Here is a 13,656-nt window from a genome sequence, read left to right as displayed (position 1 = left end):
TACCTTCCCTCATGTTTTCAAGTTTGCATTTTGATTCATTTGAAATATACATGAAGAGGTCTTGTAGCAGGAATTCGTTGCTCTGCTGAAAATAAATAAACCGCTTTCAAACCCCAAGAAATTAGACATTCGCCTCCACTGAAATTAACGTTCAGACAACGTGTTGGGCCAAAAGGTTACAGCCTAATTAAAATTTACTAACTCACATCAACTAAAAGTTAGGCCTGTTCTGATGTTTCAAAATAGTTATGTTGGAACGAGTCAATGTATTTGCAATAAATGCCACTTTTTAACACTTGACTTTTAATGCTCATTCTTTCTGATTCCTGCGTTTTGGTAAAATTACGGCTTAGAAGTAAATTTATTAGTCCAACGAGTTGAAGGTAACCTGGTCGAGGTCTTTCGTGCATCGATTAGCTTTCAATTATATTTGTCAACTCAACAAACATCAAAAAGAATGGGACAATGCCAGAAACTCTGCATTGGTATCGCATAATCGCGTTAATTAAATTTTCGCCGAATTAATTAGGCTACATATAACAGCATACTGCTTTCTCGCACGGGCAAGGCACCGTAGGCATTTTAATGACCCCGTAATTCAATTAACCGCCTCCATCACAGCTCCATCATTGATTTCTGGGAAAAAAAAAAAAAAAAGCTGCTGAAAGTTGAATTCTGCAAAGTCGAGCTGGCCTGTAATTGCTCAAGACACAGAGATGGAGGGGGGGTGGGGGCTGGGCTGAGGTGGCCGTGTATAAATAGTGTGCTCTCAAATACACAGTCACAACAGCAGGAGTGATCTCACCTCTTCTCCACCCCTTCTATCTATCGCTGCCATCTCCAAAAAAGAGCGCACCGAGAGCAGACTTGTAGAGACGGTAAGGTACTGATCATTCACGGTGGATTTCCCCGTTCAGGACCACTACTGACCGCCCGCCCGACCGACCGACCGACCATGGAAGAACTTACGGCATTCGTGTCGAAATCTTTCGATCAGAAAACCAAGGAGAGCAGCAAAGAGAGTATCACGTACAGGGAAGTTTTGGAGAGCGGCTTGGCCCGGGCGAGGGAGCTGGGCAGCCCGGAGACAAACCTGCAGGACATAACGGACAGCAACCACTGTCCGGTGCATCTGTTCAAGGAGCACGTAGAGCTGGAAAAGGAGAAACTGAAGGAGTTTAATGTTTCGAGGGCTGCAGAGGGTAAGGGTTTATCTTTTTTCATAAAATGCCCCGTTCTGTGTCGGGAAAATGTCTCAAGTGCAGCTGTCTTGTATCGAGAGCGACGTTTTTACAAATCCGTGTGCAGGAAGAGTTGAATTGCATAACGGCACCCGTTTTCACTTCATCTAGGTTCCATAACACACCGCATTTCCATCTGTTATTGCAATGATTGTTTTATTTAGCAGGAGGTGGGCCCACAGCCTGGCCATCGTCTGAACTATTTGCTGATTGTTTTGAGACAGTCAGTCCATTCTCTAACGAAAAATCACTATAGTATTTCCTATAATATTCCTATAATAGTGCCTTTAAGTGTGTCTATGATACTCAATAGTGAGTTTATAGTGATCTCATCGTACTTAATGGTCTTTTTTTTTTTTATATATCTCGCGTGTTATTACTATAATATTCCTATAATGTTCTTAAGGGACCCAATAGTAAGTTTATAGAGACCTTATTGTACTTCATTGTATTTTTTTTTCCCTCTTATGGTATTTTATATATTCTGTGTGGTATTTCCTCACCCACACTAGCTTATATTTTAAAGTTTTTCTGTGATACTATTGTAATGTAGTGTCATAAAATGTATTGTAGTATTGCTATAATTATTTTACGTAAATGATACAGCCCTTATCTTCTCATTACAGCTGTTAAATCCCTGTAACCTGACAAATGACACTGAAAACATTTCAAAACGCTTGTCCTGTACTAAACACTGTTGCCAAAGTACAGTGAAAAGCAGGGCAGGCCTACTTTCAGTTCTCCCACTCTCAGCAGTCAGCTTACTAGGATACAGTGGGCAGATTTTTACAATAGGCGTGTGTGTCAGATATGACATGGCCATCATTAATGTTAATCTCTATGTATTTATTATTAAAAAGTCAGCATTATGCTGCGTTATCCTGCATTATACTTTTCCCTAATAACACTTGTCACGGATAGCCTGATAGGATAGGAGGACACCCAGTCTTTTTGTCAGTATAGTGAATTAATCTGGAGAACTACGTTGATATAAAACGGGATTCAATAGTGGAAAATTATGATTTTCATGTCAGTAAACTACAAACAGTAATTGTGACCAAACAGGCCAGTAAACAACATTTGTCAAGACTGTTACTAATAATAACACCAATGATAATATGGGCTACACAATACTACTGACTGCCCTTGCAGCGTATTCATTTGTGTGAAATACAGACTTTTCTCAACTTATAATGAATAAAATGTTGTCAGGATTGCTGGCTGGGGAAAATGTTAAGGCTTGTCACTTTTTATATGCAGCCTGAAGTACTACAGACTGTTTTACAAAGGCGGTTAGTTAGGCCTAAATCTTCTCGATTTAGCCTCGGCTTAATTCTCTGCTCTTTAAATCGCTTATTAGGCTTACATGCACAATGTATTGAATGGTTTCCTTTCTTTATGGGACTGACATGAGTACAGTGACTTATGGATGTTAGAAATGCAGCCACAGGCCTCTCTCTAAAGAAATAGGCTGTGTAATAATATGTATATTGCTGCCATATAACCAGGCCTTAGGCTCATGTCAAGGCCCAGGGTAGGCTGTAGTAGTCCAGTACAATGTGTGTGTGTGCGTGTGTGTGTGTGTGTGGGAGGGAGAGAGACACACACAGAGAAAAAGAGAGAGAATGTGTATATGTGTGTGTGTGTGTGTGTGTGTGCGCGTGTATGCGACTGCTGCAGGAGTGTGTATAGGCCTAAATGCCCGTAAGTAAACTTTTTCCTTTTTTAAAACGTGGGCCATTCAACAGGGATATACGAGTGCAAGGAGAAAAAGGAGGACGTGAAGTCGGAAGACGAGGATGCACAGAGCAAACTGAAGCAGCGGAGGAGCCGCACTAACTTCACCTTGGAGCAGCTGAACGAGCTGGAGCGGCTGTTCGACGAGACGCACTACCCCGACGCCTTCATGCGCGAGGAGCTGAGCCAGCGGCTGGGCTTGTCGGAGGCCAGAGTGCAGGTAAGGAGAATAAATTCACCCCGGCGTTACCTGTCACGGTACGGGAGTTAAAACGGTGCTGCATGTGTGCGCAACCCATCACAATAGTAAGGGAGCTGTTAATATTCCTATAGGGACTGGTAGTGTGTCTGTGGGTCTCAGTAGTGAGTTTATAGTGACCTTATCGTACTGTATGGCATTTTTTATAATCTCCTATGGTATTAGTAGCGATAATATTCCTATAGGGACTTATAGTTTTGCTGTGATATCTGTATAGTATCCTTCTAAAATGTATTGTAGGATTGGGTGAAATGTCCAGTGACACTGACCTGCTTTGTGGTTTTATGGAAGTTGGGTTAGGTTAAGATCCAGTCAGTGCTTGATATATTTTATAGGGCCACACATTGCCTTGGTGAAAAACCAAAATCAAAGGAACACAACATTAGAAACCCAGCCTTATTATTGAGGCTATAATGCGCCATATGAAGGAGAAAAAAATCTCCCAAACTTCATAGACCTAGCTGAAAATCCCAAAGCAATTAACACGTACAATATGTTTTGGAGAAATATTGAATTTCATTTTACACCAATGCTGGATTTTTGTTTTCTTGCATTTTTTTCTTCGCCTTGTGTTTTTACCCACGCAATAGGCCTAGAGGCTGTCATTATGTTGATTTAAATGCCATGGTTTGCCCACCATGCTCTCAAAATACTACAACTAATGTTTTCGAGCTTAAATTGTTCATATTATGTTATTGCGTGAGCCACTCTTACTGACGTGTTTATAGGCTGCCATAAAGTGCATGTAAAGCTTGTTTTCGTGATGCAGTGACGAAAACAAATAGGCCTAATGCAATATGCAGAAGTGAAAAAGTGTCAGAGCCTAGTTTACAGGACAGATGACCTTACAACCCAGTGGGTTTAAAGGTGCGACGGTCAGCAGTGTTATCGAAGCATGAAAATGATAGATTGAACAACAATAGCCTTTCTAATGAAAAAAACACTAGGCCTATAATATTCCTATAGGGACTTGTAGTTTGTCTGTGGTAGTCAATAGTGAGTTTATAGCGACCTTATATTAATTTATGGTTTTCATCCCCTGTGGTATCATTATAATATTACTATAGGGACTTAGTTTTGCTGTGATATTTGAATGGTATTCTTCTCAAATTTAACGTAGGATTACTGTAGTTCTTATTCGTAAGGGCTATACGGATTTGTAGGCCCACAGTTTAAAAATAATATCACCTAGTTGGCCGAATAATATGTAACTTATTATGTCAAATAGTATAATCATACTTACATAGCCTACATAAAATATATTCAAATAATTCGATAAGGTGAAAAGAAAAAAATAATTAAACTGCCTACAATCCAATAGACGTTGATCCACTATTATTAAACAAGTGAGCAGTGTGTCACCTGGGCTGAAAGCCTGTGCTGAAGTTCCAGTAGGAAAAGTGTTAAGAGGCCTTTACCCTTACGATTAGAAGAGCTGGCTGTGTCTTGGAAAAAAAAAAAAATCGCAACACATGATTAAAATTAATGAAGAGCTTGAATGGCTGCTTCAGGGGACGCGCTCTTATGTCAACTCGTATCCCTCCTCATTTTCTTTGTAATATCTGCCATTGGCTTGATGTACTGTCCCCATAAAAACACATTAGAAATAACTCAATTCTGTCGCAACTCTGCTGCTGTTCAGCTATCTAATCGGATGAATAAGCCACATCATAGAGGTTTATAAGCCCACCGACTACCATTTTGAGCACAACATTGCCGAGTAGGCTGACAATACGCATAATGCAGGGTGATATTAGAATTAAGACTAATAAAAGGTATAACACAATAAATAAAACAATTTCTATAATATTGGGTGCTATCACAATCAGGACTAATAGAGTATAATCTATGTATAACAGTAATATAGAGTAACATGTTGGGACGTTTAATCAGGCTGTGCAATACAATGTAATGTAATGTAAAGAAAGACACTTTCTCTGATCAAAAGGGCTGTCAATCCACAGGCCTGGAAACCCTTGATGGGATCTTCTCGTCAAAGAAAGCATTTGAAAAAGCCTTTTTCTTTTCTCGCTACTTTCGGAAGACCAGGCACATGTTTTCGATCTTAACACCAGATCTATTGAAAGTGAATTGCAAGGCTGATGGAGGGTCTGAACCTGCGCTCCGAGCAGCTGTCAATGAATCTAATTGAAAGTTATGAGAGCTTGGTGAGGAGCAGGCAGTAATTCAATTAGGACTAATATCTTTCGGTTTCTGGCGCGGTGCTAAATTAAATGTCATTATTCACTGTCTCTAATAAAAAATCAAAAAGGAAATGAGATTAGGGTATTTGTGAAGCGCATCATTGAGTGGCCCTTAATGAAGAAATAACTGTCTGAACCAGTGTAGTTCACTTTGCTTAACATACTGGCACGTAATTGGAATTGATCCCGGGCCGTCTAATATTCGCCTTGATTTATCTGAAGGTTTACTGTGTGTCGATGCAAAAACACCTGGGATTTTCATAAACACCTTTTCTACCATTATTTATTGCTGTAAAGCGGATAACTAACCGCAGCCTATAGATGACTGCTAATTAATAAAGGCCTATTGTGGGCCTTAATTTATGAATAATAATAATAATAATAATGATGATAATAATGATAATAATAATAATTCAGAAAAATAGGGTTGGTCTACAATAAAATGTAAAGAAAAAAGAAAAGAAAAAAAGGTGCTGAAAACTATCACGAGGTCACACACCCTAACGAAAAATCACTGTAACAATCCTATAATTCCTACAGGGATTTATAGTTTGTCTATGGTAATCAGTAGTGAGATTATAGTGACCTTATAGTAATTTATGTTTTTTCATCCTCTGAGGTATCACTATAATATTCATGTAACATTCCTATGCTATGATATTAGTATCCTTCTGAAATTGATATCAGATGACCATACTACTTGTTCATTTGGTCACTTTGGCTCTTGCGCGTGCTGGTCTTTGTCAATAATGTACAGTCTACTTTATCGACTAGGGTGTTATTGCAGTCCCATCGACACAATGTTGAACGACGGTCTCGCAGCTTAAAATGGCTCCTCGGCACCTTGAGTCATCAGTCTGCGCCCTTCGTGGTCCGACTAGTCGCTAATTTCGCAACTGTAAATGATAATCATTCCGGGGTCGGAGGGGAGAGGAGATAATGTTATTCACCAAGGCAAATTAGGTTGATGATGATTAACAATAGGCCGTAGCCTGCAGCCTCGGCTTCAAAGCCAGTCAGCAAATTGGAAGGTGGTTAACGGAGGTTTTTTTTTTTTTTTTTTTTTTTTCACCCAAGCGAAATATCACTACAGCAGTCCTATAATGTTCCTATAGGGACTTATATGTGTCTGTGGCACTCAATGGTGCGTTTGTAGTGAATTTATCGTACTTTATGGTATTTTTGATCTACTATAACACTAGCCTATAATAATAATTCGTACAATATTCTATAAGGACTTCTAGTGTGCCTGTGATACTCAATCGTGAGTTTATAGCGACCATATTATTATGGTATTTTTTCCTTATCTCATTATGATATTAGGCTACTATACGATTTTCTGTGGTATAATTTTTTGACCTACAGCTGCATATTTTAAAATTCGTCCGTCTTATTTGCATGCTATCCCTCTAATTTGTTTTCTAATATGATTTCTATACTGAATTTTAGTAAAAGGAAAAGAAGCTTTACGGCTAAAAGAGAATTTAAGATTTATTCAGATGTAGGCCTAGTTTTGTAGGCTACAGGCTATATACCACTGATGGGTCTTTTTATAGATTACAAATGAGTAGCCTGTTTATAAATTCTAATATTAATAACAAAATTATGTGACAATGAATATGATATCAATGATGGATATAAGTGATCGTTTTTAGCTGAAATTTTGGATTTATTATTTAGTAGATGACTAATAGTTTACATCTACAATTTCAATTACAGGTTTGGTTCCAAAACAGAAGAGCAAAATGTCGAAAACAAGAAAACCAGATGCACAAAGGTAAATGTGACTTCCACTAACCTTTTGAATGACCTTATTTGTATTTATTTTTATTTGTTTTTCTTCTTTTTTTTTTTGCTTTGGCTTTTACATTTTCATAGTACTTGGTCTTGAATTTGGATTTCACGAATGCATGTTGTTTATAAAATCCAACATTCCTCTTAACTATTTTTAACTGCATGTGGAAATTTGTGACCTGCTGCCTCTTGATCTCACATAACAACAACTGTCTGGCTGTCTGACAGACATCTCTCCCTTCTCTCCAGGTGTTATTCTGGGCACTGCTAGTCACCTTGACGCATGCAGAGTAGCACCCTATGTCAATATGGGTGCCCTCCGGATGCCCTTCCAACAGGTAGGCCACGTCCTTATGTCCATATAAGTGGGGGTTGACAAGGCTTGAACTTTAGACATATCTAATCAGTGAGCAGGTTTGAGAGCGGCTGATTACAGTTCAGGCTGAATTAAGTGTATCAAAGATCAATATGTAGGCTAGGTTGCATAATTTCACAGCAAAAGATGATTATTCAGCGTCTTGGAGTGCAGGGGTGAACACTGAGAAATCCATAACAGCGGGTGGAATGAGTGAAGAGTTTGGTGAACAATTTGGAGCCACATGATGTGACTCTGTGTGTGTGTGTGTGTAGCTGGTTGCATGGGTGCGTGGGTGGCGGCATATTAGGCCTTCTAAATGTATAAATTCACATTAACCTATAGGCTTCGTGCAGCTATCATATGCAGTAGGATGAGAGACTGTGTGTGTGTGTGTGTGTGTGTGTGTGTATGGAGGGGTCGGGGTGGGGGGTTGGGGTGGCTCAACCTCAGCGCACCTTTCGCCTCCTGGCTGTGTTGAGCGGGTCAGGCAGGCGCGGCGTGAAGGGAGAGGAGAGGTGGACAGACATTTGATCTGCTGCTATCTGCTGTTGCGTCCTGGCCGCTGCGTTGTCTGCTTCACCCTTGTGAAAAGCGCCGGCCTAATTAAGCCAACAGTGCGGCAGGCGCGAGCACATAAAAGAGATGATGAAAGCGGGGAATGGAGTGGGCTCTGATGGATATTGCCGTTGAGCTGCGTTGGCAGGGGTGGAGGCATGAGGCCTGCATACTGAAAGAGGTTCACTATACAAGGTTGAGGCAGGCACTGGGCAGGGCACACACACACACACACACACACACACACACACACATGACATAGATATTACAATGCAACGCATGCACAATAACAAGTAAATGGGCCGACCTGGTGGCTCGGTTGGATAAAGTGCATGCCATGTGACCGCAACATCCTGGGCTTGAATCTGGCTCAAGACCTTTGTGGCATGTTGTCCTCCCTCCCCCCCCCCCCATCTTTCCTGCCTCTCTTCAATGTCAACTGTCAAATAAAGCAAGATACAAGCAACACACCCACACACACACACACACACACACACACACACACTACACACACATGTCAAATGTCCACCACCTGTTGTGTTAGGGACTGATCCGTTTCTGTCTTGTCCAGTATACAGAGAACAGCAACAGCGAGAATTAGTTCACAAATCAAGTTTCAAGAGGGAGTCGTTTGGTTTTCCATCAGTTCTTTGCATTTTAGTGAAACATTATGAAAGGTCCCGGTCCATAAATTTGGGAATATTCAGTCACAGTTGCAGCTTGTCATCTGTTGTTTGGTAAATTGAATATGTGGAGAGGCCTGTTGTATGCAGCAGGTTTTGTTTGGGACTAATGTCATTGTAATGCTGAACAAGTATGAATAGAACGCTTAATGAAATCTCCTCGCAAAAGGCATATAGTGTGGTTCAGATTAATTTTCCCTTTCACTTTAACAACTTAAATTTTACTCATTTTCAGTGTTTTAGGCCATTTTGAAAGGGAGCAAAATGAAAAATTTGCTGAAATGTTTAGTCAAGGTAAAACTTTGACTATACGTTGCATGAAATGAAGTTCTATTTTGGTTGGATAAGGAAACGTGAAACACTCTAGTTTTCCTACTTCTTCCTGTGGTGTTTGAAACACATGAGAAATGGCAAGAGGCAGCTCAGTTCTCTCTCTGAAGTATGAGGATGCCTAATTTTCACCTACTTCTTATAAAATAATTGCCAAGAATGTGAAAACTGATATTCTATGCTCCTTATGACTTCTTTTTTCCCTTTGCTCAGGAATATGTCTGGATAAATATTTATAAATCCAAATATGTGAATATCTTTTTAGTGCAAAATTGTTTATTTATGCAATTGAATACATAATCAGGATAACAAGACGGTGCATATTTCCAAGGGTATAACGGAGTCCTCAGTCTGAATTAAACAAATCTGTTCTGGGTCCTAGAAAGACTTTGATTCTAGACTATTAAATTGGATGTGGTGTCTGAGCGCAATGTATGATTCATTAACTTTTAGAATAGCTGACATGAAAAAAGGGCTAAAGCTCAGAGTGCAGCCCTTAACTATTTTCTTAGAAAACACACTGTAAGCAACAGCTTTGAGGGGGTAAAACTTGAGGGGGAATTTAATAGTGTCAGACTGTGAAACCTAAATCCTCAACCCTCCTCACACACACGCACATGGCCTGAGGGGCTGGGACCGACTAACCCGGGCTTTGTGTTTGGCTGTCCTGCAGGTCCAAGCCCAGCTCCAGTTGGAGGGGGTCACCCACTCCCACCCCCACCTGCACCCTCACCTGGCTGCTCACGCTCCCTACCTGATGTTCCCGCCCCCTCCCTTTGGACTACCGATCGCGTCGCTGGCCGACTCGGCCTCGGCGGCGGCGGCGGTGGCGGCAGCTGCCAAAAGCAACAGCAAGAACTCGAGCATCGCCGACCTGCGACTCAAGGCAAGAAAACACACCGAGGCTCTGGGACTCTGACCCCACCGGGCTGCCCCTCCGCTCGCCTGATGCCCATAATCGCCTCTCACACAAGACTGAGCCTGTGAAAGGGCCATGACACTCACAGCTAAAACTAAACTAAACAAAAACACTGAGTGAGAATGAAAGAGAGAAACGCAGACAGAGAGGGGGGAGAGAGAGTGTGTGTGAGAGAGAAAGGGGGAGAACAGTGGAGGAAGAAAAAAAAAAAGAAAGGAGGGAGCGAGAAAATTGTCACAAAACCAGCTGCCAAAACAAACCACTTGTAGAGAACGGTAATTAAATACCAATGAAATCACCTTTTACTTTTCGCCCAACAGGCAGGACTTCTGCGGGGCCAGTGGCTCAGTCCACTCCAGGCACAGATCACAACCCCAGGACCGTACAAACACATGTGGATGTCTGTCTGAGGGCCGGGCCGGCCGCTCAGACGAGAAGATGTTATAACAAAGCAAACGGGCAGGCAGCAGGCAGCAGCAGGGCCAAAACTAGAGCCTCACTGACGCCGATGGCCGCCGTGTTGACAGTGCAGAGGGTTGAGCATGGGGGGGACGAACAGACCCACACACCACCGAGGCATTGGAACGGCTCTCACCTTTACACCCCCCCCTCCCCCCCTCCCCCCTCCCAAAAAAAAAACACAAACAAAAAAAAAAAACGAATGAAAAAGAAAACATAAAATGGCCATATTCGTCTCCAACCACTGTGTTCCCTGCTGCTGCCAAGTGCATGAGTCCTAATGGAGGATAACAGACCTTTCTGGGGCTGGCCTCCATCCATACCTGACATAACGCTCAACAACAACTGTTTTTAACACTGCCATTCAACACGCCCACTACCCCAACCGCCCCCCCACACCCATAAAGTGAAAGGTCACCGGTCTCCATTCGGGTTTGATATCCCTATGCTATGGACTTGTGCTATAACAAAAAGCAACAAATCCTTTCTTCTTGGCCGAGGAGGGGAGAGACTTGTTACTCTGTGTGTTGCTGGGCATGTGTCAGCGAGACTTCGTTTTGCATTTCTCCTCACATTGTGCTCTCTCTTTCTTTATTCCTTTCTGTTTATTGTGCTGTATCCTGGGTAAAGAAGTGAAGATAGCCTTTGCACTTCAGGTCTTGTATGTGGGTGTTTACAAATGGCACTACAAGCAGATACTACTTTACTAATTGAGGGGGGGATTTGATATCATCATGCTATCAGCAAAAGGACATTATCTTGGATAAAGGGTATAACTGCGTTTTTTTGTAATTCTGAAAATATGAAGAAAGCATCAGTTAAACTGAAATGCAATGGTGTGCAGTTTAAGTGCAATACTGTAAATAGGAAAAAAGTAAAAACAACTAGCAGTTAATCCTCAACGATAAAGAGACCCAATGAATTTCAGTCATTTTTCAAGCACTGATATCGTTGGAGTGTTGAATTTCTTTGCCAAACACACCAGTTTTTCTAAGGCAGTGTATATTATGTTAAGTTTAAGAAAACTCATTCACAACCATGTGCCATATCCCACATAAACTCCTATGTATTCAAACAGTTTTGTATACATCAGGTACAGTTATTACTTGCTGAGGAAGACATGAGCACATTTTTTGATGCTGCAGAAATGAACTGCTTAGGATCTGAAAAAAAATCTCTTCACTGCTCTACACATTAGAGAAGAACATGAAAATCCATTTACGATTTTGGCAAATGTTCATAACAAAAATCCACAAATCGGTATTGTAATCCAAACGAAGCAGTTGTTTTTCAGTATGATTAGCTTAATTCTGCATGTTACATGTGACATTTCATCGTTCATTTCCAAATAATCCAAACGGTATTTATAAATTGTTCCAGACAAATTAAGATAATTTGAGATGTTTTGAAATTCAAACATTATTTTGGGAACCTTTAAACACTGCTGTCGGAACTCCCTGAAATATGTAGATCCTAGAAAGGTCTACCGCTAACAGTTTCCAACCTTTTCTCTGTTAACAAACCTCCATCTAGAATTGTTTATCTATGTCTCCATTTTAAATTAAACATATGGGTGTTTTATTTATTATTTTGTCTGAAAGTTTATGAAAGATGAAATAGTTGAACTACAAGTGTACATTTTTACATGGCTTTGCATTTATTTTTGTATGTTTTTTTAAGTGTTAAATTTGAATTAGGAGGTGTGGCTGTAGTGCATTGTTTGCCTAAAATGTAGCGTGTCCGAGTTTACAAACATTTCAGGGATGGTTGAATTTAACAATACTCCATGGAATTTGTTGTACCCATTGCAATTATTATCATTTCATATGCAAGCATGCCTAAACATGAATCATCATCGTACAGTTTATGTTTTCCCCTTTTGATTCACAAAATATGAATGTACATCTTGTACAAGTAAACTATCAATAAAGTTATAAATATTTGTACTCGAGTTTTAAAATACTTTTAGAACTTGTGTGCCGCACAACAGACTTTGTGTTATTATGGATGAAGCTATGCAAGGCTGCTGTGGAAACACATACTTGTCTTCTTCGTAATTCAGTATACACAAGAACACAAACAAGATTCTAATCTTTGTAAATGACTTGGAAAGATAGCACTAAACACCTTTTCAAGACAATAATGGTATTCCAGCGCTAGATCCCCTGCCCTCCTGTGCTGGTATATACTGTATGACCTGATGCAGATTCATGCTCTCTCTGTGTATCACACCATGTTGTGGCTGATGCTCAGCAGCTGTCTCACGGTGAACCTGTGGATCAATATCAATATCAGTCTAGGGCTGACATTCACGCAGACTCCATGTCAGCTAGCCCAGCTCATCACATCCAATCTGAGCCGCACACCAACAGAGAAAATTGAGCTGCTATAAAATCCAGATGCAGCGGCTCGGCACTATCCCCGAATCTGGAGCCCTACATTCTATATCTCTCTGTCTGCGTTAGTCAAAATGACAGAGATAGTATTGGTATGGAAAGTGGGACTGTAGCGTGGTCAAATAGAAGCAAGATGGCTGTAACCGGAGTGGGAAGCTTAAGGATTGAAGGAAAATGGTAGGCAAGCAAGAGATTTGAGGGATATATAGGACATCTAATCCTCTTTGAGCTCACTGCTTTCTTTCCAAAGAGCAATTTTTCTCCCTGTTTCAATGGCAATGATTAACTTTGAACAGATGATATGAGAAGGTCAATAGTTGGCGCATTTTCATGCGTGTACATCTGCATCTGAAATTATTGCCCCCCCCTCACACACCCACACCCACACCGCACAAACACACTTACACACTCCCTCCACTTGTTTTACCCGCACATACTAAATTTTGCACATTTATAATGGTAGGCCTCTTTTTCAAGTGTATTAGCTTCCTCTGGGAGCTTAAATCCAGATGTGTGTACACAAAGTAATTACAGCATGTGGTATAGTGCCCTATTGTCTGAACCCCATGCAGGAATTAGCCCAAATGGCGTCCTGTTGAGCGCTGTACCCCCTAGAAGGTCGCTGCGCGTTTAATTTGTACCTCTTTGCTCATACATCAAGATTGAGTGATATAGTCGCAGACTGATGGCTCCGTATTTACCCAGTGACCCCTCTGGCTGG

General features: G+C 40.9%; 1 protein-coding gene across 2 annotated transcripts; it reads left to right on the top strand.

Annotated features, from left to right (window-relative positions):
• Positions 1 to 801: 801 nt before the first annotated feature.
• On the top strand, positions 802 to 12,457 carry shox (shox homeobox). 2 transcript variants are annotated; one of them, XM_071926369.2, is made up of 6 exons: positions 802 to 1,202; positions 2,990 to 3,198; positions 7,161 to 7,218; positions 7,485 to 7,573; positions 9,835 to 10,047; positions 10,401 to 12,457. In XM_071926369.2, the coding sequence occupies exons 1-6, from the start codon at positions 956 to 958 to the stop codon at positions 10,488 to 10,490; spliced, it is 906 nt and encodes a 301-aa protein (XP_071782470.1). In that variant the 5' UTR covers positions 802 to 955; the 3' UTR covers positions 10,491 to 12,457. The 2 variants fall into 2 exon arrangements, with proteins under 2 accessions (XP_071782470.1, XP_071782471.1); XM_071926370.2 differs by lacking the exon at positions 10,401 to 12,457 and having other exon boundaries at positions 9,835 to 10,159.
• Positions 12,458 to 13,656: the final 1,199 nt, after the last annotated feature.

The sequence above is a fragment of the Centroberyx gerrardi genome, chromosome 10 (genome assembly GCF_048128805.1).
Source record: "Centroberyx gerrardi isolate f3 chromosome 10, fCenGer3.hap1.cur.20231027, whole genome shotgun sequence".
Taxonomy (NCBI): domain Eukaryota; kingdom Metazoa; phylum Chordata; class Actinopteri; order Beryciformes; family Berycidae; genus Centroberyx; species Centroberyx gerrardi.
The sequence above is the reverse complement of the archived record's forward strand: the minus strand, read 5'-3'. Positions and strand labels throughout refer to the sequence as shown.